Below are 25138 nucleotides of genomic sequence, written 5' to 3' on the forward strand. Positions count from 1 at the left end.
TCATTTTTTATGGTTTTATTTTATAAATGCATCCCTTTTATGCCCAAAAGGATAGCAACAATTTTCTTTTCATCTTTGCGTCTCTAACATTTAGCACAGGGCATTGTGCTCAATAACCCTTCAATGGAATATATAGAAACTAAATAAATATAAATAAAATAAAATTTTTAAACTAGAAATGGAAGGGTGTCTCCCTTCCATTTACACCTTCTTTAGCAATTTCAACCCTTCCTTAGCCAGAGAACAAATAATAACCTTAAGAAACTTTAATAAAGATATATTACATCTGTAACAGGAAGTTAAAGTTAGACATTTTCTCTCTGTATCAGCTAAAACTGAGAAGGTATCTATTACTCCCTCAGTTCGAAATGAAGCATGAACCCACCAAATAAAACCTTCAAAATCTGGTAGTTCAGGGACTGATTTCATGACCCTCAGCTGACCACCCAGTACAACAGTGTGGAGCCAATACAACAGTGTGGAGATTAGAACAGGATTTTCAGAAAGGGCTATTGCTGGTGTTCTGGGAATCCTGTTCCATTCTAACCCTTAAGGGGAAGGAGTGAAGGGTGCTTTTACCTTATCCCAAATAGGTAAGAGGCTTCATTGAAATGATCCAGAGAGCCTGGAGGAAGTAATGGCTTAGACTTTGAGTCAAATCTGAGAAATGAGAAAGGGGAGAGACTATAGCTGCTTGGAGATCTGACATAAAGATGGGAAGAGCTGCCATCCGGTGGGTTTGCTGAAACCTGCAAGGCAAAGAATGTTTCCTGTTGGCAAGATGTGACCATACAAAGAGAACTGGCCTGAAAAGATTTAGGTCTTGTCCAGAACTGTCCTGCAAGAATCTTAGATCTCTTCTACCTGGGAGAGGGAGGTAATACCAGCAGAAAGAACATGGAAGTGTACTGTCAGAGCCCTGGGAAGGAGCTGTGAGTGACAAGTGGGAAGAGCTGCTCTCAGTCACAGAGAGCCAACTGCAGATAAGATATATCTCCGGGGAGGAGAAGACACAAAAAGCTCCTAAAATATTCCACCCAACAAGAGAGAGTCAGACTTAAACACCTAACAAAACTCAGAGAGCTGTTGGCAGCAAGTAAGATCACTGGAATCTAGTGTAGTGCTTTGAACATAGAAGGGATTCAGTAGATACTGGTGAACACAAAGACCTGTACCCTCATTATGCTAAGATTGCAGGAATGATTCTCAGCTCTGTACACATGAAGGAATTATGAGGTTCAGGTTAAGTGCCTCATTTCAAAATTTAATTTTTAGTCCAGACCACTGTTGTTTTAATTTTGCTACACTCACAGTTAAGAGGATTCCAGAGGAGCACTCTTAAAACTGTGGTGCTAATATCAGGTTTGCGATGTAGGGCCACTAAGTGTTTCCGAGAGGGCTTCAGGTCTTTTCTGTGCTGTTCGTGTGTTCCACATTATTAAGCTTATCTTAGGTGAAGTCAAACTGTAAGGAGTAGCTACTGTGTGCCTGGAAGAATACAGGGCACCAGAAGCTCAAATAGGAATAAGGCAATCCCTGACTTCAAGTGGCTTGTAGTGAATGGATTAAAGGCAGTTATTTATCCTATACTTAATGTATAGCATGAGCTCAAGAAATCTTAGTTGTGTTACTGTCACTATAATATTAATAGTTGAACTAGGCTTCTCAACAGATGTAAAAGCCCTCTAATCTAGAGATAAATAAAGATTGTACTTTTTGTTATCATCAGATTTTATTATTCTTTGATGTGATTGACTAAATATACTGCTGAGGATTTAAAAATATACTGCTTTAAAGAGTTATGTCATAATATCTGTCAGTCATGCAATTAGAAATACATGTATATGGATATATATTTTTTCTATTGCCCCTTTTTTCCTGGCTTTGTTAATGTATATTATATTGCTTTCCTGCATTCAGTATCCATTTGATTTCTATCCTACTGTAATTTACCACCTGCAGAAGTATGAGGCCTGGAAAATGCAGGTGTGAAATGCCCATTAGCACAATACCAATAAATCAACACATGTTTAAAAGAATATTCTGCCCAACCCTATTTCTTAAACTGTGTTTTCAGTCATAATTTTTAGACTTCAAAATTGGTCCAGGTCATAGATCAGGAGACAGCTCTATTTTTACATAAGTGTTAGGAGTACTGTGGTGTTCTAACCAGAAAGATATGACAGTAATTTCTTGTGAAAGATTTGGAACATTGTGACTAAGCCAAACTAATAATGAAAGAAGAGGGAGAAAATAAACATAACCACAGGTGCTATAAGTCTTCTGTATGAAGACAAGTGCGAAGCCTATGAGGAGGGGGTCATTGAAGATGAAGCTGTGTGCTGGGAAGGAGAGAAGAAATCAGAGGAAGGGCACAGTAGCTCTAGAGAGAAACAGACTTGGATGGATGGGAGGTGTTTGTGCTGACTGAATGCTGGTAGGAATGAGTGAGCAGAGTGGAGTGATCAGGATAAGAGAAATCACCTTAGAGTAAAGCCTTGAAAAGGGGGTGTAAAGGAACTTTTTTTCCCTTTCCTGCCCACCTTTCTTTGTGCATAAAATAGAAATATCCTTCCTTTCTAAAGGATTTCAAAGAGAATGCTGGCTTTTCCTTCATTCTCCATCACCCATGCCTCCCCAAAGGAAGAAGAGCAACTTCCGAGGCTTTGTAAAGGAAGGTCTCTGGCTGCATGACCCAGCCTCCTCTGGCTTCTCCTTTTGGGACCTGACGATCCACAGTGTGTCCATCTTAGCTCCTGCTGCCCCTGGGGCAACCTCACCAGGATACCGCTTCTTCAAGTGCCAGCTTGGGATGGGGTCTTTACCCCTGTGTCAATTTCTCAATTAGTTCAGGACTTATAGAGGGAAGAGGGTGGTTAGTACATCAAAACCTTAAGTATAGAGAGAGGGTGCAAGTAGGTTTAGAGAACATGTGTAGAGATTGGCTTTGGCAAGAAGTGGATCATATTCTCTTCTGTAACAGGAAAAGTTTTTAAATAGTGGGGAAAGATAAATGTAGGTCTATAGAGTTGCTGCTGGGAAGAAGGAGTGATTTCTGTAATATAATTTTTAAGATTTTATAACTTTTTTTCAAAATAAAGTCTGAAATCCAGCTTGGTTGTACTGGGAGCACTACGTGGCTTTCATGTGTTAAACCAGTATCAACTAAGCAGAAGAAAACTAGAACAGATATACCTAGTGATTCTCAAACTGAGAAAGAGGACATGGCATGTCCCATCCAGGGTAGCTAATCCTAATTTATATAGGGTGGGTTTCAAAAGAAATCATTTCAATCAATATTGTAATCAATAATGCAATCTTACATTTTAAAAAACCACAAATGTTATTTTTATTTAAAACATTTATGACTTAAGGATGTTTTATATTCATCAATAGGATGATTTAGTTTAAAGAAGTCAAGAAGCAATGGGTTACCCAGAGTGTTTTTCATCCAGTTCCTGAATTAAAATGTAACTAAGAAACATGTTTTCTATACCATCTTTTCCTGCCTTTTATGTCTTCTTTTGAGGAAATTTAAGATGGTAGATTGTTGGACTACATTGTAATTTTAACTATAAACCACTGGGCTTTAGCCCAGATTATTATTACCTGCAGAAGCAATCTTGATTAAGTTTGGAGTTGCCTTATGTTGTGCATAAGCAAAAATACATTTTAATCAGCTAGTCCATATGTTTATAGAGATAGTTTGTAATAGGCCTTGTTAAAAAGAGGTTTCATTAATCAGCAATGTTGGATAAAAGCCTAAAGTCTTAAAATAGTCTTATTTATTTTGATTCCTTCTTCCTAAAATGAATAAACAGAATGAAATAGATGTGGCAATAGCATGTTACAAATCATTCTATCAAAGCTAATGAAATTAAATTTCATCTCTGTCAGTTACTGAAAAAGACTGTTTAACATTTACAAGAATTTGACTTCCAAATCCTTCAAGCCCTAATCTTTGGTTTTACATAATGTGTTCCTACTTTCAGGCTTTTCCAGTTGAAAGGCTTTGAAGTTTCAAGGCAAAAACTGAAATAAATTGGAAATTTGTGTAATTTCAAAGTGAATGCTTATGATATAGTGACATAATCAGAAAACACATGGGGGAAAAACTCATAACAAATTTTTCTACTATTAACTCAGTGTTTGAAACTTTACAGTAGAAAGATGATATGCAAAATTCTTAAAGACTGCTCCAAGAACACATGCTACATATTTCTAATCAATAAAATTAAAATTAAAGACTTGAATCCAGATCTTTGATTTGAGAGCTCTTACCCTGTTTTATCTACCATGGCACTATTGAAAGTTCTTGCATAATTGTATCAGTTTATCAAAACTGCAGGGTGTTTATTTAGAAATTATGGAACTGGCCTTAGTGTATAAAAACTTGAGGTATTATTTGGATTTATCATAGTATTAATGGTGGAGAAGAAACTGTTGTTGTTGTTGTTTTTTAATCTAAGCGCCGACAAGCATTCTTTTTTTTAATCAGATTTTTTTTTTTTAACTCCACGATGGAGTGCAATGGTACAATCTCAACTTACTGCAGCCTCTGCATTCCAGGTTCAGGTGATTCTCTTGCCTCAACCTCCCAAGTAGCTGGAACTACAGACATACACCACCATGCCTGGCTAATTTTTATTTTTTCAGTACTGACGGGGTTTCACCATGTTGGCCAGGCTGGTCTCGAACTCCTGACCTCAAGTAATCTGCCCACTTCAGCCTCCCAAAGTGCTGGGATTACAGGGATGAGCCACTGCACCTAGCCCCAACACATAGTCTTATAATGGGATAGGGAGGAGGCTATGTTATGGAGATGCATTAATTTAATCATTACATAAAAGGCTTTCTTTAGTTCATTTTCATAGGTTTTTATAGGTAGACTTGCTTGCTTACTTGTGGTTTTTCCCCATAATGAAACCACTCATTCACTCAACAGTTTATTTCCTATATGCCTACTCTTTGGCAAGCTCTGTGCTAAATTCTGAGAATGAAATGATGAACAGACCAGAATTTCCGTGAATATAGTAATTAAGTTGATCTGGCAGTGTGGACTTCTAATAGAAAATGCTTCTCTCATATTACCACCTTCTCTGAGCTGATGCAAGAATTGGAATATAAATAAACCAGCTGGCAAACTTAGAGGGTTCAGATGTCCTTTTCATTAAAGGTCAGTTAGAAATGCTAATGTTTTATGTTAGGGTTTATTAAACTATGAAGGGGCAGAATTGCTTTGGAATTTAATTTCTACTATTCATAGCATAAAATCAGGTATAATCGCAGTGAATCATGTATGCTTCTATATAATTATTATTATTTACACTGGCCTACCCTTCACAGAATTAAATTCAACTGCATTTAATGAGAGAATTTCTTGGTTTTGCTAGAATTTCTAGCAAACCATTTCTGCATGTCATTGCACCTGTGGCTTAATCCTTAAATTTTCTGTTCTCTGAATTTCCAAGATAGGAAAGCATAAATTTCTTAGAATGAATACATGGTTAGAAACATATCTTGTTATAACAAACGATCTAGTTGCGGCATATCATTAACTATTCCAACACCAATTTGAATTCCCAAAGGATACTTCTGTTGAAGCATTTTGCTTTGGTGTGGAATTGTAAAAGTAAATTGTGTAATTTCTGATTCCACATTAATGAGACTTTCTGTCTTAATCCTTCTGTTTAGGAGTGCAAAGTCTAATATGGCCACTGCAATTACTGAGTTGGGCTAGAATTGGAATATTCCATGGCCCCAAGGGATTGTTTTCTTGTTTTAAAGCATAAGTTTCCAATCTGTCATTTCTTCTGTGGTTGAGTTTCTGAATATGCTTGGGTTTTGCTGATTTTATGGTTTGTTTTTAGCAGCTAATTTTTAGTCAGACTGCCTAAGAGGGGTAACAAAAACCCTTAATTTTGCAGTGTGAAAATTCTTCATGCATTTGCTCCCCAAAGCTTATTTTTGAGTAACTTGAGACTTTTGCAGCAGCCACAGTATCCAACTTGGAAAACCTGCATTCTCAGCAGCTTTCCTACTTTAAATAATATTCTTACATTAGCTCTTTTAGGAAGCAAAGAGACAGCTTCCCTAACAGTAACAAGATGTGCAAACCACAGATGGTCTTCTTGCTGGAAATTACTGGAAAGGACTACAAGTGTTGGGCCTCTGGGGCACAGTCATTCACATGCATTTATGCACCACATACACACACACACACACACACACACACACACACACACACACACGTGTGACTATACAACAAATGAATAGGGCCAAGTATGAATATGTATAGCTACTACTAGTATATAGATTTCTGTGGAATTTTATACACTGCTTTAATAGAAATGAACACATTCTATGTTTATAATAGCTTTCTTAGTTAGAGCAGGCAGATATAGTATGAATACCATGATTATTGATAAGTCCTCGATAGTCCAGGTCCTTGCCCAAGTGTAAGAGCTGAAGTTTATCTCTGCCTCCTAATTCCAGAGTGCGGCAGCGTTTGGTTCAGAATGCCTTGGTTGTATTCCAGCTTTTCTAACTTCTAGTTCCATTACTTTCGTTAAGCCTCTACCAATAGGACATATGCTACCTACCTCATAAGTTTGTTGCAATCAGTGAATGAAATATTGTATGTATAACATGTGGCCTTGTACCTGATACATTATAAATGCTCAATGACTGATCATGTTTGTTTCTTTAAATCAAACATTTATACAATACTTATGCCAAATCTAAGTACTTTTTCAAATAGGTATTTGTTAATATTCTCCTTTTACAGATGAGAAAATAGAGGCAAGGAACGGTTAAGAAAATTGCCCAAGGTCACACAGCTAGTAAATGCCACATTATGGATTCAATTCCAGATAATCCAATCCCCAGGTCCATAGTCTTAAATGCGATTCTGTTATTCTCAAGGTACACAGTGGAACATATGGAATCGTGACTTTTATATACTAATTTTATACTGCTTTAAATTCCCCAGGTTTAGGGAATATTTCCACTATGAGATAGTGGATTTCTCAACTGTCACTAATATTACCACCAATATCCTAGGTTTATAGTAAGTGGAGAGTAGATCAGTTTTTTTCCAGACAACCGAGAACTCAGGAACATAACCAATTAGTTATAATTCAGGCACAATTTGAATTCCACTTGATGGGAGAGGTGATTCCAGTAAAGAACTCAGTTAAATAAAAACATATTTTTTCTTATGCATTTCAGTCATACCATGATGCAGTTTAGGCTCAAGGTAGAGTTGTATCATGCAGTATTTAGACAAGATTACAAAACTATTGAGAGATGCCGAGCATGTTAGACCAGGGAAGAACAAAAGCATTGCTTGGTTATGATGTGAGGGGATGATGACAGAAGGGTGGAGATAGTAGGAAAGTGAAAACCCCACAAATGTGAGAGGAAAAGGGAAGATAACACAAAAACAGTTTGACAAGTGATAAATAATGGTTAAAAGGGTTAAAAGTAAAGAAGCTTGAAGAAAGATTCTCCACAACGGAAGCTATCAAAATAGAGAATTGACCAAGATGTTTGGGAGAAACCTTCCATGGTGAGCATTGTAACAGCCACGTTCAGTCACTGTTGGCCCAAGCCCTGGGCATTGGGATGTACGTTCATTCATTTAAACCAGAAAGTTTATTTATCCTACTCAAGAAGTGATTTAGAAAATGAGTGTAAGATTTCCTATGCTTCTAGTAAAATAGAAATAAAATATGCAAAGGTAAAATTTAGCTAATTACTGTAAGAATCATTCTGTTAAAATTGGTGGGTATTGGATATGTTCTGCCAGTTCTTTTTTTCACTAGTTTCTGTGACTTCGAATTTCATCATCAGCCTACAAGGCCTTTCCTGCTCCTTGGAGAACTGTTTGAAATGGGATTGAACCCTACTTTTACAGAACAGGAAAGTCAAGAGCACTTCACAAATTGCATTATCACTTCCTGTCCTTACTTTGTCATGGTTCTCTAGGTCTTCATCTATGCTCCTGAGTTTGCTGTCTTAGGTCAAACCTGTGTGGATTAAATATATATACATACACACACACACACACACACACACACACACACACACACACACACACATTCAAGTGATCCAACTGATGAGTTTAGTTATTTTCTGAAAGATTTGGGGACTGGCATGAAAGAAATATCACATTGCATACCACATAGGGGACTCCTATTCAGTTAGTTCTCTTGTTATCCTTCACTCCTCCCTCAAAACCCACACTCCAGAATGAATCAAGCCTCCTTCAAAATGTAGTGCAGTCCCTTCAGGCTCAGTGTTTATTGAAAGTGGTAGAGGAGGAAAGGAACCTGAGAAGTGGATATCATTTCCTCAGCATCCCTGGGAATGGTGCAGAACACAATTATAGCATCTTATGTACTCTTACAAAATTACTGGAACTTGCATTTGTTGAGAGCTTCCTGTGTAGGTGCTGTGCTAGGCACTTTCACATATGGTATTTACTTGATTCTTGGAACCTTTCTGGGTATATTTTATACCCATTTTATAGATGAGGAAGTGAGTCTCAGAAAAGCATCTAACACTGTTACCATGCTGAAGGAAGGCACTGGAATACATGTGCAGAGGAGTAGGATAATTCTTTTCTCCTCAAAAACAGAGGGACAAGAAAATGCAAAAATCAAGACAAACCAGAGAGTCTGCTTATAGGAGCCATGACAAAAGGGATGGCTTCTTTTCTTCATTTCCTAGTCTCTATCTAAGGCTTCAGCACTCATTTTCCTTTGGGAATGCAAAGCACATTCAACAAAGAACCTCACAGTGCCTATTAAGAACTTATTTGTGTCTTCATTTTTAATGTTTCAAATATTATCAAATACGGTGCTTTATCTCATGCACACCTACATATTCCATTATGCTATATTTACATTTGTTTAACACATTTAATTAAGACCATTGTTAAAAAATTTTAAAGACTCCCCCTTTCATGAAATTTGGAAATTGAAGGTAGCATTTAACAGAATTTCTTGTCAACCGCAATACTCATTTTTAGAATTGTTAGCCAGTAATTGAATTACCCACACAGTTCTGCTTTCTAAGAATGTGCAAATAGAAGTCTTGTCTTATGCAAGCCAGAAAACCTGCTAGCAGTGTTCTAAACTTAAAACAACAAAAACGTGAAGCCCTTCAAGTCTTGGATAGGAAGACTTTTTGGTAAGGAGGGGGAGAAAGAAGAAGGGAAATCACAGTGTCATTTTCTATTGGTCTTTGGCCATCTGGATCTCAGTGCCGCATCCTTTGCTCGTTCCAAGGAGAATATAAAAAGGGCAATGAGATGCTTATACATTTTGTAGTGCCAGTTGAACATGATCAGTTATAGTATCTATCCCTTTATCAAATATAAGCCATCATGTAAGTCAACACGAGGCTTTAATTTAGTAACTGATTAATTCTAAAATGAGCTGGTGTAAAATATAAACAGTGTCTGGTGATAAAATAATCTGCTATGTGAACTGGAGGTAAAACTTATTTATAAAATGTAAATGATTGTTAATGATAATAATTATTGCCGAGAACTAAAGAGCAGCTGGCTTTTTGTAAAATTTAACACCTTTGCTTTAAACCTCTACTCCTCTGAACTGCCTTCCCCCGAAATAACTTGCTTTATACTGAAACTCAAATTTAATTTTGAAATAACATTTGTAGGATCAACTATAGAATATTGACATTTTGTACGCCGAAAGTGGTTGAATATTAGTGATTTCTTAGAGTTCAGCACAATACTGTTAGTGCAGTTGAAGTCTTGGTGTATTGTATATAATTGTGCTCTCCTGGAAAGCCATGCTAGTCCATAAACTTTGTTGCCTTGGTGACATATGGCTTATTTAATTTTTAATTAATTATAATTATATATATTTGTAGTGTACAAAATGATGTTTTGAAATATTTGTATGCTGTGCAATGGCTCAATCAATCTAATTAACATATGCATTATCTCACATATTTGTTTTTTGTGGCAACAACCCTTAAAACCTACTCAGCAATTTTCAAAATATAATACGTTGGTATTTACTATAGTCACCCACGTTGTGTAGTAGATCTCTTGAACTTATTTCTCCTCATAAAATTTTAAATCCTTTGATCAACATTATACCCTTATAAACTCCATATATACTTCATTCTACTCTGCTTCTATGAATTAAACTATTTTAGGTTCCATATAATGATATTTGTTTTTCTGTGCCTGGCTTATTTCTTTTGACATGTTCCAGGTTCATTCATGTTGTTGCAAATAACATGATCTTTTTTTTAAGTTCAGTAGTATTCCATTGTGTATACATGCAAGTTATTTCTTAACCTGTTTTTTAAAAAATTAATTTTAATGCCTTCTTAAGTACATATAGTACTTCTGTAGTTTTAGCTCTAGTCTACAAACACCTAAGACAAGAATGATGTTACTGGGATGAACAAGGCATTAGGAAAAAGTAGATAAAGCCGTACAGTGTAAATCCATGTTTCCTCAGGTATATGGCACCCTAGGTGATTTTGGGTGACTACTCCTTGAAGGACTCCAGTGTGCTTAACTGTGAGATACAGCTTTCAACCTAGTTTCCACAAAGCAGCTCAGAGTGATTCTTTTACCATGTGATGACTCCTTTGCTCAAATCCTCCCTTGGCCTCATTTAACAACCTTAAAGCTCTATATGATCTGGCCTCACTCCCCTGCCCCCAGCACCACCTTGTTTGACTTCATCTCCAGCTTCTTACCCCCTCCCTTTCTCTGCTCCAGCCACTGTGGCCTTGCTCCTCTGCTAACATAACACACATATCTCTTTTTCCTGAAGTGCTGCTCCCTCAGTTATGATCATGTCTCCTTCCTTCAGTCTCTTCTCAAAAGTCCAATGGTCCACAAGCCCTACTTGGCTGTCCCATATATAGCAGCACAAATTCATGCTTTCATTACTTATGTCCTTTACTGTGCTTGAATTTAATCCACCGCACCACTGCACTTTTTGCCACCTGATATGTTATATATTGGCTTGTTTACTTATCACCTATCTCACTCTGTAAGGGGCTCCAGGACGCAAGTGTTTTGCCTGTGTTGTTCACTGTGTATCCCTGGTGCCCAGAACAGTATGGGGTGGAGAGTAGCCATTCCAGGAATGAATGAACAGTTCATTTCAGCTCATGAGAAGTAGGGCACTGGACAGGGAAAACAGCCATTCCCAGTGGAAAAAGGTGAATTTATAAATCAGTTAGATTTCGTTAGATTGTCAGTTTTTAGGAATCAGTTTTTAGGAGGCTGAAATGACAAGAGCTTCACTCTATTTATTTTAAATGTCACCTTTTTGTGGCAAGTAGCCGTTGCCACTATATATAATCTTCATTGCAAATGAATAACGTAGTCCTCCCTTATCCACAGTTTTGTTTTCTACAGTTTCAGCTACCTGCAATACAGTATAATATGATATTTTAAGAGAGAGAAAAAGAGAGACCTCATTCATATAACTTTTGTTACAGTGTATCATTATAGTTGTTCTGTGTTATCGTTAATCGCTTACTGTGCCTAATTTATAAATTAAACTTTATCATAGGTATACATGTATTGAAAAAACATAGTATGTACTGTATAGGGCTTGTGGTTTCAAGAATCCACTGGAAGTTTTGAAACATATTCCCTGCAGATAAAAGGCAATTACTATAAGGTAAAAAGGCAATTTCTCATGAAAATGTTTTATCGAAGTATAATATATACCCAGCAAAATCCAAAAATCATAGATGGTTAAATGTTCACTAAGTAAATACATCCTGGTACCCAACACCCAGATCAGGAAACAAAACATTACCAGAATCCAAGAAATCCCTTCATGTTGTCTTCAATGTAATAACTCCCCAATGTTTAACCTACCACTTAAATATCATAGATAGCACTCCTTGTGTTTGGACTTAGTATATGTAGAATCATAGGGTGTGTATTCTTTTACATCTGGCTTTTTTGCTCAAAACTATTTTTATGGAAATCATTTATGTTGCTTCTAATAGTTGTAGTTCATGCAATTTCATTGCTGTATAAAATTCCATTCTATTGTTGACCAACATTTGAGTGTTTTCAGTTTTTGTGTATTACAAGTTGTGATGACATGAACATTCTTGTTTGCATCTTTTGGTGAACACATAAAACTGCATGCCTTAAACTTTAGTAGGTATTTCCAGACATTTTTCCAAAGTAGCTTTAGCAGTGTGCACTACCACCAGCAGGGCAGCAGAATTCCAATCGCCTCTCATCCATCATTGCACTTTGTATCATGCCTTTTAAATTTTAGCCACTGTGGTGGGTGTGGTATGAGTGCAGTGTAGTTTTAATGTGTACTCCTCATGACTAGTGCTGTTAAAAACTTTAAAATACACTTGTTGCCAATTTGAGTTACGTGAATCTGTTTTCATGGATAAGATAATATAGGTAATATATAGATAAGGTAGAAATCATATAGGTCATAATTAAATGACTAAAATTTAGTAGACATTGCTTTTGTTGATGACTCTCTTACTGCTAATAGATTGTATTCTCTTTATAAAGCTTTTCCTCTGGAAAATTCAGTTCAATAGAAGCTAATTGAGGGTTAATTATGAATAACCTTCTATGCTGAATGGTGTGAGGCTACCAAGGTCCATGTGGTGGGAAGCTTGCCAGAGGTCACATTGAAGCTATGTCTGATAGGCATGAACAGGGGCTGCCAGTAAGGCAGAAAAGGGAAGCCAATGTACTAAAAAAAGCCCAAATAAAGTTTGAAGGTGTGAAGAAGTATGTAACTTTCAGGAAATTCCAAGTGTTCAGGTGTGGTTATCAGAAATAATAAAGAAAATTCCCCCCATCTTGTTTGTAGGGAATAAAGAGTTAAAACATGACCTCCTGAAGTACCAAGGGCCAATAGTAAATTGGCCTTAGAGTTTAATTACATTAGTTGTGTAGCTTGAAATGTTTCAAGTTAACTCAACGTCATTTACAATGATTTTTACGCCAAAGGAAATTATGCATGAGCAGGGAAATATTTCATGGATAGCTTTTTGCTTTCCATGTTAGGCCTTATGTTAGCTCTCTAAAATGTAGAAGTGAGCAGCACATATTTTGTTATGAAGAATGAATAGTAAAATAACATGAGTTCTATAATTTCTATAGCTAAGATGCTGTTATAGATTAAGCAGAAAAACACTGGCAGCCTCTGGTTTAAAAATAGTGATTTTATTATTCTTTTTGGAATTAACATTTATTTTTAGCTAGTGTTTCACTGCAGTATTAAAAAATTTCTTTCAGAACTAAATACTATAGTCAAATGCATTATCTTTGACACTACATTTTAGTCCATTATTAGAAAAATAAAAGCTCTTTATCACCTTATATTTTATTGAAATCTTTCAAAATGATTAGGCAGAAGGTATTTTTCCTACTAGTTTCTTTTTTTTTTTTAAATGCTTTAAGTGAAGACCTCAAAGCATCATTGTGTTATGCCATACAAGTTATGTTGTTTTTAGTAAGAAGACTCCAACTTGCCTTTCATATTGCTTAATCTGCCGAAATGGCAATATTTCGAGTGTTCAGTCTTTCTTTTCTTTTCTTTTCTTTTTTTTTAAAAAAAGAATAAAGAAGAAGAAGAAAGAGAAAGAGGAAGAAGGAGAGAGGATGGGGGTATTGCTTTATTGCCCGGGCTAGAATGCAGTCTAAATATGGGTATGCCTATAATTGTCCTTAATAATGGAGACATGAAAGAAAATGAGGGAAGAGAATAGCAAACAAGGACCCAACCAAGATTTCTTTTAAACTTCTAAGTTGATATGATGTGGTACTGATAAGAGTGTATATTTTGTATATTTAAAGTGCAGAGTCCTATAAATGTTAATTACATTTACTTGTTCCAGATCTGAGTTCAAGTCCTGAATATCGTTGTTAATTTTCTGTCTCATTGATCTGTCTAATATTAATGTTGAAGTCTCCCACTATTATTATGTGGGAGTCTAAGTCTCTCCATAAGTCCCATACGTCTGCGCATTCCTGCATTGGGTGCGTACACATTTAGGATCTTTAGCTCTTCTTGTTGTTGCATTGATCCCCTTACCATCATATAACGTCCCTCCTTGCTTCCTTTGATCTTTGTCGCTTAATTGCAACTTCTGCTTTTCATTTATTTATTTCAGCTCTCCGTTTGGTTGGCAAATCTTTCTCCATCCCTTGTTTGGAGTCTTTGTGTATCCTCGAATGCGAGATGGATCTGGATGCAGCATACCGATGGGCCTTAGTTTTTTATTCAAATTGCCTGTCTTTGGATTGGGGGATTTAGTCAATTTAAATTTAGAATTAATAATAATATATGTGAGTTTAATACTGCCATTAGCTGGCTATTTTGTCCATTAGTTGATGTAAATTCTTCATTATATTGATGCTCTTTTTGATAATTTTTTTAGAAAGGCTGATACTGTTTGTTCCTTTCATATGTGTAGTGGTTCTTTCAGAAGCTCTTGTAAAGCAGGCCTGGTGGTGATGAAATCTCTGAGTGCTTGCTTATTCACAAAAAACTTTATTTTTCCTTCACATGTGAAGCTTAGTTTGGCTGGATGTGAAATTCTGGGTTGAAAGTTCTTTTCTTTAAGGATGTTGAATATTGGCCCCCACTCTCTTCTGGCTTGTAGGGTTTCTGCTGAGAGATCTGCTGTAAGTCTGATAGGCTTCCCTTTGTGGGTAACCTGACCTTTCTCTCTGGCTGCCCTTAGTATTTTCTCCTTCATTTCAACCCTGGTGAATCTGACGATTATGTGCCTTGGAGTTGCTCTTCTTGAGGAATATCTCTGTGGTGTTCTCTGTATTACCTGGAGTTGAATATTATCCTGCCTTACTAGGCTGGGAACATTTTCCTGAATAATGTCCTGAAGCGTATTTTCCAGCTTGGATTCATTCTCTTCGTCACATTCAGGTACACCTATCAAGCGTAGATTAGATCTTTTCACATAGTCCCATATTTCTTGGAGACTTTGCTCGTTCCTTTGTATCCTTTTTTCTCTAATCTTGTCTTCTTGTTTTATTTCATTGAGTTGGTCTTCGACCTCTGATATCCTTTCTTCTGCTTGATCAATTCGGCTGTTAAAACTTGTGCATACTTCACGAAGTTCTCCTATTGTGTTTTTCAGCTCCATCAATTCACTTATATTCCTCTCTAAATTGTGTATTCTTGTTAACATTTCGTCAAATCTTTTTTCAAAGTTCTTAGTTGCTTTAGATTGGGTTAAAACAAGTTCTTTTAATTCACAGAAGTTTCTTATTATCCACGTTTTGAAGCCTGCTTCTGTAATTGGAACACACTCGTTCTCCATCAAGCCTTGTTCCGTTGCTGATGAGGAACTGTGATCCCCCGCTGAGGGAGAGGCGTTCTGATCTTGGGCATTCTCAGCCTTTTTTGGCCGTTTTCCTCCATTCGTTATAAATTTATCCATCTGTGGTCTTTGAATTCAGCGTCTTTGTAATTAGGTTTCTGAGTGGACGTCCAACTTACTGATTCTCAGCGCCGAAATCTGAGCAACCCACTGCACTGACCAAATCAGCGGCGTTAAGATTAATGGTGCTTTTCCGACTCTGCACCAAGAACCGTCGCTCCAAGGCGCCGGCAAAACCGCCTCGCCGGTCACAAGAGTCGCGCTGGCGACCCGTGGGGCTCCTCTGCTGGGAATCTTCTGGTGCGTGAGCAACAAGAATTCATGTGAAGGTGTGGCGTCCTCTCATTCTTAGCGCTTTCAGTGGGAGCTACAATCCCGAGCTGTTAGTGATCAGCCATCTTGGATCTCTCTCCTTTTCCTACTAGTTTCAAAAATATTTGTAGAATTTTTCTTAAAATACTGTAGGGAATGTCTATCATTTCTGAATAGACATGGTTCTATCTCAAGGCTAAATATAACTCGATTGTTGAAAAAAATTATGATAAACATCAACAAATGTGTCTCTAGAATCAGGATTCACAGCATGTGGTCTTCTTTACTTGTAGGTTGAAGAAAAAGTCCCAGTCGGTGGATATTAATGCTCCAGGGTTCAACCCTTTGGCTGGTGCAGGAAAGCAAACTCCACAAGCCAGTAAGCCCTCTGCACCCAAGACCCCCATCATTGAAGAAGAGCAGAACAATGCAGCAAATGCTCAGAAACATCCTTCCAGAAGGAGCGAACTGAAGAGGTTCTACACCATTGGTGAGCACCAGATGTTTTATGCAAGTGAATAGATTAAATCTACCTAAATGGCATTGAGGGTCTCTGGGTCTGTTTTGTTAAATGGCTCCTTGTTATAAAACGTGAATCTTTCTAATGGTTTATTTGGACATTTTCTTATGTGGTTTGAACATAAAGATGGAAAGCTACTGAAAACTTTCAGCAAAGTTAAGTAACAGCAGGCTTGAAGGCTTTCTATATCCTAATCTAAGGGTGGTAAATATACATATATATACCTTAAGTTTTTCAATTTTTAACTTTATGTGCTACTATTTTCATTTTAGCCGTTGTTCAGCCAGTGCCTTTCTTGTCTTTTGTTTTTATTCTTTTCATTTGCTGTTCAGGCTCCCAGGTCTCTGACCCTGCTCTGTCAGGTTGTTAAGACTGTGGTTGATGTCAGCCTGTAACAAACAAAGCCACTAGGAAAGTAAAGTTATTACGTTCTGAGAGAGGATAGATTTCCTTGTGTGCCTATTTTGGCCCTGCACGTTGCTTTGCTTTGAAAAGATTGAATGGCATCCAGGCCCTTCATGGGAAAGAGTAATAGGATATAACTTGGGTTTTGCAGGCATTATATTATTTCCCCAGATATAATAATATCCCGTAATTTTGTAGTTTAACATTTAGTCAGAGAATTGTAGGCCATCAGTCCAAACAAATCAAATTATCAACACTTGTGTACCATATTAGCCCAGCATGTCTTTGGCCTTGCTTTGCAATGAAGAATAGCAGTTTTTAGTGTCTTAAGTCTATTTGAGACAGAAGTTACTAAACATCTCATATATGGGAGACAATGATGAGTAGGGGAAGACAAATCCACCTAAAAAGGGGAGGGCTATTTTGGCCTTGCATACTACTTCAATTTGGAGAGATATGGTCACATCCAAGAGCTGTAATAGTAGAGACTATGGCTTAATGGGTTAATGAGTGTTACATCAAGGAGGGCCTGTTTTCTTTAAAATTAGCTACCCTTACCACCCTGGTATGATAATGTTTGTTTTAAGATGATTGAAATATTTTTCTCTGATACTTTAGTAGACATTCCTAAAAATGATCTTCAGGAGACCAGATTTCTAGTTCTAATTCCTACACCAATTTCCTGTGTGACTTTGTCAAGTCATTTTCCAATGTCTTTGGGTGAAATCACTTCCTTTAAGCAGAAGAAATGCGTCTGTGTAGGCCTAGCCTTATTTCAGAATTTGGCTGCTAAAACTATGCTTTCTCTTTCCCCCATTTTATGTCCTCTTCCTATATATTCATTCTCAGGCTTCCTTTACCAGATTTAGATGTTCAAGTCTTACTTTCTAAAAGGCAATAAGCGTGGTGTCAATGAGACTGTCCATAGTCAGGTAATGAGAATTGGTAAAAGACAGTGTAGACAGGCACATGTTTCCATTTTTAAAACTTTGATAGCCCAGTTCTTTAAATCAATTGACTAGAAAAGCTCACAAAATCTGTGTAACTCTCTCCAATTACCAATATTCTCCTCCTCTGCAACATGTCTGCCACCTTCTATTACTTTTCTGACTTATTAACTGGCTAAAAAGACATAGTATTTTTCCTTCAGCAAATAAAGCTTATGCTACAAACTCAATGATCCTTAAAAATTAGAAAAAAAGGGAGAATACTGACCAGCTTGGCCACCATGAATGACAGGCTAAGCCTAAAAAATAGAAGTCTCACAAGTGTGGATTGCGGAAAGATGAACAATGATTTATTTTAAATAATGCCACCACTCTTGAGTTCTTCACTAATGAATTCGTAACAATTTGATTCATAATCAATGTGAGTGGCATGTCTATTGTGTTAAAAGAGACATCTGAACTGTTAAATGTACTATATCTATATAACTCTTCTAGCAATGTGGACCTGGAAACATTATTTTCAAGACTGACATATTAGCAACCATGTAATCACCTGTATTGAAATTTCCCTTTACAAAACAAATCTACTTCAATGTCTCTTAGTAAAAATGTTGGTAATAAACAACAATAAAAATTTTCGTTTATTGATAATTTCATATGCCAGAGGCAATTTAAGCTACTGGGTTCTATCCTCAATTCACCCTCACAACAACTCAGACAGGTAGATGTTACAATCTATTTTTATAGATGAGGATAGAGCCATAGATCATTTAAAGATGGGGTCATGAGCTGTAGATAGTAGGCTCTGCAAATGAAATCCACCTTCTCTTGTGACCCAGCAGAATCAGCCTTCTCTGACTCTGCAAGGTTGCCATCTCCTCTGTGCAAAAATAAGCTGGAGGAGTTTTTACGGATAATATAGTGTAGTGATATTTTTACCACAAGTCCCAGAAAATCTCACTGAAGGAAGTCTTGCCAACGAACCCATCTACCAGCCAATATGCTCATTCATTGAAAGATACCTTTCAATATCTCAGTTTAGGGTTTACACTCCTGGAAAACTCTAGGAGCCCTCTTGTGGCCAAGAAAAGTACATGTAAATTTAGTAATGAAGTTGTATACTATATTTACTATATACATTCAAGCAATAATTTTAAAGCTTAAAGAATTTTCAAATAGAAAATAAATAACTAGAAAAAATGTTACAGCCACTGAAGTGTCTTTCAGTGGCTGCAGTAGCTTTTCTAGAGTTTTTTTTCTTAGAAGTACAGTTATTCTTTATTGTTCGGGGAGTGGAAGGGATTGGTTCCAGAACCCTCACAGATACCAAAAATCTGCAATGCCCAAGTTCCTGATATAAAATGGCATAGTGTATGCATATAACCTATGCATATCCTCCTGTATAATTGAAATCATCTCTAGGTTACTTATCTAATACAATGTAAAAGTTATAGAAATAGTTATTATACTGTATTTTTAGTCAGTATTGTTTTATATTGTGGCGTTGTTACTGTTTATTGTTTTTACTCTGGAATATTTTCAATCAGTGGTCAGTTGAGTCCATAGATGCAGAGCCTACAGATATGGAAGGACAACTGTATAATAAAATTCCATTGATTTAGAATAAGCAGGGGAAAGCCAGTCACTATTGATATGAAATATATGAATCTTCAGATAAAAGGAAAGCAATCACCATGTCCAGCTGTGGTTCAGGAAAGAGCGTTTTCTGCCCTGCTTCCCTCACTAACTGTGTAATCTGGCACAAGTTATTCACAATCATTTGACCTGGATTCTTACATGTGTACAATGAAAGAGAGAAACCAAATCCTGTCTTTCGGAGTTGTTTTTCATCTTACTCTTTTTTTATTATCACAACTGACCATAGAAAATACTGTATAAGTTTTCTTTTGTTGTGAAACAAACTACCACAACGTTAGCAATTTAAAATAACACGTATTTATTAACTCACTGCTCTGTAGGTCAGTCCACATGGTATGACTGGGTTCTCTGCTCAATGTGTCTCAAGGCTAAAATCAAGTTGCTAGCTCGGTTGTGTTTTCATCTGGAGTTTCAACCAGGGGAAAATTGCTTCTAAGCTCATTCTTATTGTTGGGGGAATTCAGTCCCTTGGAGTTGTAGGGCTGAGCTACCCATTTCCTTGCTGGCTGTCAACCAGGGACCACTCTCAGCTCCTAGGGGCCGCTTGCTTTTCTTGTTATGTGACCCCCTCCACCTTCAAGCAAATAGCTTTACATCAAATCTATATTGTTTGGATCCTCTGCTCAACCAACCAAGAACATTCTCTACTCTTAAAAGTTTCATGTTATTGAGTCAGGATTACCCAGATAATTTTTCTGTCTTAAGGGCCACACAACCTAATCATAGGAATAAAGTCCATCATAAATTCCAGACCCTGGAGTTATACAGGTATGTACACCAGAGGGGTGAGAGATCTTGGTGACCATTTCAGAGTTCTGCTAAACAGAACACGTTTTACAGCACCACCTGATGTATACACATGCAAATATTACTATAGCTCAAATGAAATTTCATAAAAGCATTTCCATTTCTATTTGGATTACTTATAATCTATTCTATTTCATTTTTAAAATACAATCTCACCTCACTAAATTTATTTCGTAGTCCATGAATGGGTTATGACCTGCAGTTTGAAAAATCACTAGACTTGATATTTGAAGTCCTTCAGATACTTAAACTTGTATTATTCTTTTAAAAATATAATTGTTAATTAGAGCTAGAATAAAACAAAAACATTAACTTAGTGGACTAGCACTAATGGATAAATAGAAGAAAATGGAGTGGAATTTTTACTACTCTAATTGTTGTTTGTGTTAGATAAAACCATCTGAGTTTGATAACGTGAATAAGAAACATACATCCTTCAAAACCATAGCCCCTACTTAAGGATAGATAATGAAGCCAAATAGCAGACTCAGATATTTGCGATAATCAGTTTATTTCACTACCCTTAATTCAAAGAACAATGTATAAGGACTTCTGAAAAATATTTTAAATTAAGCATGGAGGTTGTAAAGAAACTATGCACCTAGGATCCAAGCATGTACATTGCTCCCTAAGGTATACCTGTACAGTTCTATGTGATACTGATTCCTCACTTCAGGGAGCTGCAGCTGGAGTTCATATATCTCTGTCCAGCTTCTGCAACTCTTAGTAAAAGCTTCTAAAGGCTTTCTATACGGAGGATTTTCACTGGACAGTTAGGTAATAGGACAACTCTCGAATGAATATCCCCACTAGCAGAATCATTCAGTGAAACACCAAATGCTGATTAGACCCTGATCAGTCCTTGCTGTATGAAGGCCTCATAGAGGATGCTGCTCAGAATACATAGAAAAATGAAACAGAGAGCCCTGCTTTCAAGGCAGCCATTCTGTTGTTGGGGAATAGAGTGCCTGGTTGAAATGAGCACACCAGTAAGCAAAATATAATACAACACAGAGTGCCCTAAATGCTATGGAGGTGGGGGAGGGGTGATGTGTAATGAAGGAGGGGGCAGCAGGGGCCAGGAGAGACTGAAAGTGCCCTGGAATCCACAAGATGGAGAAATCCCCTCAGATTGTATAGATTCTCAGAGGCCCTTTATGGACTCTACAGAGCAAGACACCCTCACCACCCTCCTCTGTTTTTGCTTCTGAGCTCCCCTGGCATCTGCACTTCTCTGTGCCTCCTGTTTTCTTGTGTTGGCATGTCTGTTTCCATACTGGTTCTCAATTCTTATGAGGAGGGAATGGTGCCTACAGTCTCATTAATCCCCACACTTAGTGCAGTGTGAGGCACACAGTTAAGTACTAAATAACTGTAGAGGGCAGAGAGGATAGAAAGGGTTATGAATCTTGTCCTTTGCAGTGGAGGAAGAGGGGAGGGAATCTACTGAGAATTCAGATGGAGGAAGAGCTTCATATTTACTGTGTGCCAGTATCTTTAAGCAATTTATACACGTTATCTCACTATATAAAGCTCAGCGTACAGGGTAATAGCCTCCCTTTCATGAATATCAGAAGCCCAGAGAGGTTAGGAGATTTGTCTAAGGTCACAGTTACCCAAAATAGCCGAGATAGGATCCAGAACCAGTTCAATGTAATTCCAGAGAGAAGGCTCTTAAGTGCCACAACACGGTGTTTACTCCTCACTCTAAGTATATGGCTAGAAGATTCTTGTGTTTGTAGGACATAAGAGAAAGATCGGAGTACCTGCTGTAGAGAACAGTGAGCAAGATAATTACAACTTTTATGTTAATTTTTTTAAAGTCCTCTTTTATTACGTATGCCACGTAAATGCTCTCTACAACTTTGTAGAAAAGCCAGTAAAGCTTTGAGGTTAGTCTTTCCAGGTTCCTCTGAGAAGGGCTTCTGAATAGGTCCAATATGGGGGCTCCTTGGCTAACAGGTGTTTGAATAATATCTCTGGAACTTTCCTTCAGTTGAAATCTCTCCCTCTCAGGTTCTCACCTGGTCATGGGAACTGACAGTCTCTTCGTCCCTTTTAATCTTGTTTGTCTTCATGGGTCAACCTCTCCCTTTTATCCTATCCAAACTAATCTCACTGTAACACCTTCTTGTAAGACAACATCTATGATTAATCATCCAATGTTCTTTACACGCCAATATATAGTCATTTATATTCTGATAAATGAATTAAATAAATATTTATTGAATGCCTACTATGTTCCAGGCTATATTCAAAGTCCTGAATATTAAACTAAACTAAGGCCAGCCCTCAGGTGCTTATATTCTAATGGGAAAGACAGGCAATAAATATGCAATCAGGTATTTAATACACTGTCAAGTAATGATAAGTTTTTAAAGAAGAATAAAATAGGTTAAGTGAGAGAGTTGACAGGTTATTCAGGTAAAATATGTTTAAATCTTATACAGTTTTTATAAACATTCTAGATGATGAATTGTGTCAGTCTCACTGGGAAATCAATTGGCTGGATTTGATTACAGGACATTAGGTATATTAATAACAGATTTTTCAGAGTTGTTTTTCGCCTTCCTAGGAATCAGATTAGCTTGTGAAAAGACTAATAGAATTGATATTTGCAGCATGAATGAGAAAATGATTGAGGGGAAATTTAATGACCCTTATGCTTCCCCACATTGTTTTCAAGAGGAAGTATCCAGATGTTCATTTCTACCAAGAATGAATAAGGAATGTGGATTAAGCTATAATATAGAATATTGAAATTAAGTATCAGGGAAAATTTAACAAGTTTTAGTATATACAGGGAAGATTGGTGTTTCAAAATATATAGCTATTGTTTCTTCAGAGTGGTTTAGATGTCAGCTTGCCAGAGGGAAAGAGAAAATTAGCTCTCAAAGATCCTAAATTATTTTCATCAAGATTATGAAAGCTGTGTAGTCATTCCATGGGTGCTTATTGAGCTCCTTCACTTGCTCAAGAAGGCAGGTGAATCAATGGTGAGGAACTTGGCCTTGAAAGTCTAAATTTAAAGTTTATATTCTTGAAATAAATATTGGACCTTTATATTCTTCTTGCTAGTTATGAGACCATAAACAAAGTAGTTAGAATCTCAAACCTCAGTATCCCTCCTTATAAAAGGCAGTAAAACTGTGGCTTACTGAAAGGGCTGTGGTGAGGTGTAAGTGAGGTAATCTATTTAAAGTACTTATAATAGTGTCTAGAACTTGCAAGTTCACAGTAAATATTAGTGAGCTTGTTGTTGTTGTCAACTAAAGACAGAGGATGAATGAAATACCATGGTACCTGCTCTCATGGAGCGTACATGAAACAAGCCTCTTGTCTTGACCTTTGTAGATCTGATCAACTCATCTCCTGTTTAAAACCCAGCAGTGGTTCCCCACTCTCCACAAAATAAGGTTACTCTATAGACCTTTCATACTGCGCTTACCTTTCAGCAGCTTTATTGCAGACCCCAGCTCTACACTCCAGCCAGGCTAAAAACTCTTTGTGGATTCCCAAAGTTGTAATTCTGTGTGATGTATCATGGGCTTTTCCTTCGGCCTAGAATAGTGATACCTCCACCTTTTTTAGCCCTCTGATTAACTATCCGTTTGGCAGGATTCAGTCCAAACTTCCCTTCTACTTGGCCACAACTTCTCTATATCTGATTAGTATGAATACGTTTCAAGCATTCTAGTATACAGATGGTCAGTCTTTTAGGTGACTAACATATTGAATTTAATAAATGCTTAAAACACTTTTTATAGAGTGAGTGGAATGTATCTCATGGCCACCATATACTATTCTATGAAATTAAGTCTCTGAAAGTTGAATGACTTATTCATGATCATACTGTAAATAGTGGCAAAGCCAAGGGAAGAACCGGAGCAAACCGGCAAGTGGTAAACAGCTCATCCTCTAAATTTATTTTCAGGTCAACTTCTTTTTTCAAAGACAAAAATGAAATTAGATCATTGATGGAGATCTCACTGAGTCGTTCCCCAAGGGCTAGTCTGTACCATTGTAGGTGAAACAGATCCCATAATACAAGAACAGTGTTTTTTTCATAAAACTATACTTAGTTGAAGTGACTGTCCTTTCCATTTTCTTTTTCTTTCTTTCTTCCTCCCTTGTATCTTCCTTTTTCCTTTATCCCTTCTGCTCTTTCTTCTACCCTCTTCCTTTTCCTTTCTTTTTTTTCCTTCCTACCTTCCTTCTGTGTTAAAATGGTCTTTTCTGAATGTGTGCTTAGTATGTGGTATCAGTTTGGAATGTTTAAGTCTGTTCTTTTAAAATTATTTTTCTTGTCAAACTGCTAAGTTGGGAAATGGTCCCTAAAATATTCTTTTGAAATTGTGATGGTCTGTGAAATTGCAAATTCTAAAAATCTACTGCAATGATCTTGTCTTTTGCCCTGCTTGCAGGATAGAATACCTTCAACATTCCAAACTTAATGATCCACAGTTAAATACAAATTTGTATCTTACTAACCCCAGGCTGCTTACATATTGAAAAGAGAGCCTACAAAATTAAGCCCTCCCTGGGAATTCTTCTCAGTAGTAGGCAAAATTAAAACAGTAATAACTAGTTTGGAAACTCTAGAGAGAAAAGCAAGACACATATTTAACTGCTTTTTAATTGCAGTACACCAGACACTTTAAAATATCATCAAATAACTTGTATGCCTCTCATTTAATAAAAAAGATAATTCTAAAGTAAAAATACTATAACAGGAAGTTAAAAAATAAAAGGAAAAGACTAATTTTGCTGGAAGTAGCACATTCTACAGTGTGAAACTAGGTCACCACTGAACTAGAACCTTCTCTCCAAGCTAGAAGATTCTTCATGGAAAAGCAGGAAGTCTCTGCGATTTAATCAACAGAACTATCTTGGCATGCAGGTCACTGTCTAGAAGCACAGAAGCTAAAATAGATAACTGCTCTCAGAGTTCCAATTAAATTACATTCTTGAGAACTATGACTTTGTTTTGAATTGAAATTTATTTTGACAGTTTGATGACTTTTTACATTTTCTGGATCACAAAAATGTTTAGGAAAAATTATTTTATTGCTGAGGTTTCTTGTTA

General features: G+C 36.9%; 1 protein-coding gene across 3 annotated transcripts in view; it reads left to right on the forward strand.

Annotated features, from left to right (window-relative positions):
* Positions 1-25138, forward strand: part of OXR1 (oxidation resistance 1) — a 478618-nt gene that overhangs the window by 226071 nt on the left and 227409 nt on the right. For all 3 annotated transcript variants that reach the window (XM_074387039.1, XM_039464477.2, XM_039464478.2), the window contains one exon: positions 16008-16204. Coding sequence is in view for 2 of the 3 variants with exons in the window: in XM_039464477.2 (XP_039320411.1) it covers positions 16008-16204 (197 nt within the window). In the remaining variant the exon portion in view is untranslated. The remainder of the gene's footprint in view (positions 1-16007; positions 16205-25138) is intronic.

The sequence above is a fragment of the Saimiri boliviensis genome, chromosome 15, assembly GCF_048565385.1.
Source record: "Saimiri boliviensis isolate mSaiBol1 chromosome 15, mSaiBol1.pri, whole genome shotgun sequence".
NCBI classification, from domain to species: Eukaryota; Metazoa; Chordata; class Mammalia; order Primates; family Cebidae; genus Saimiri; species Saimiri boliviensis.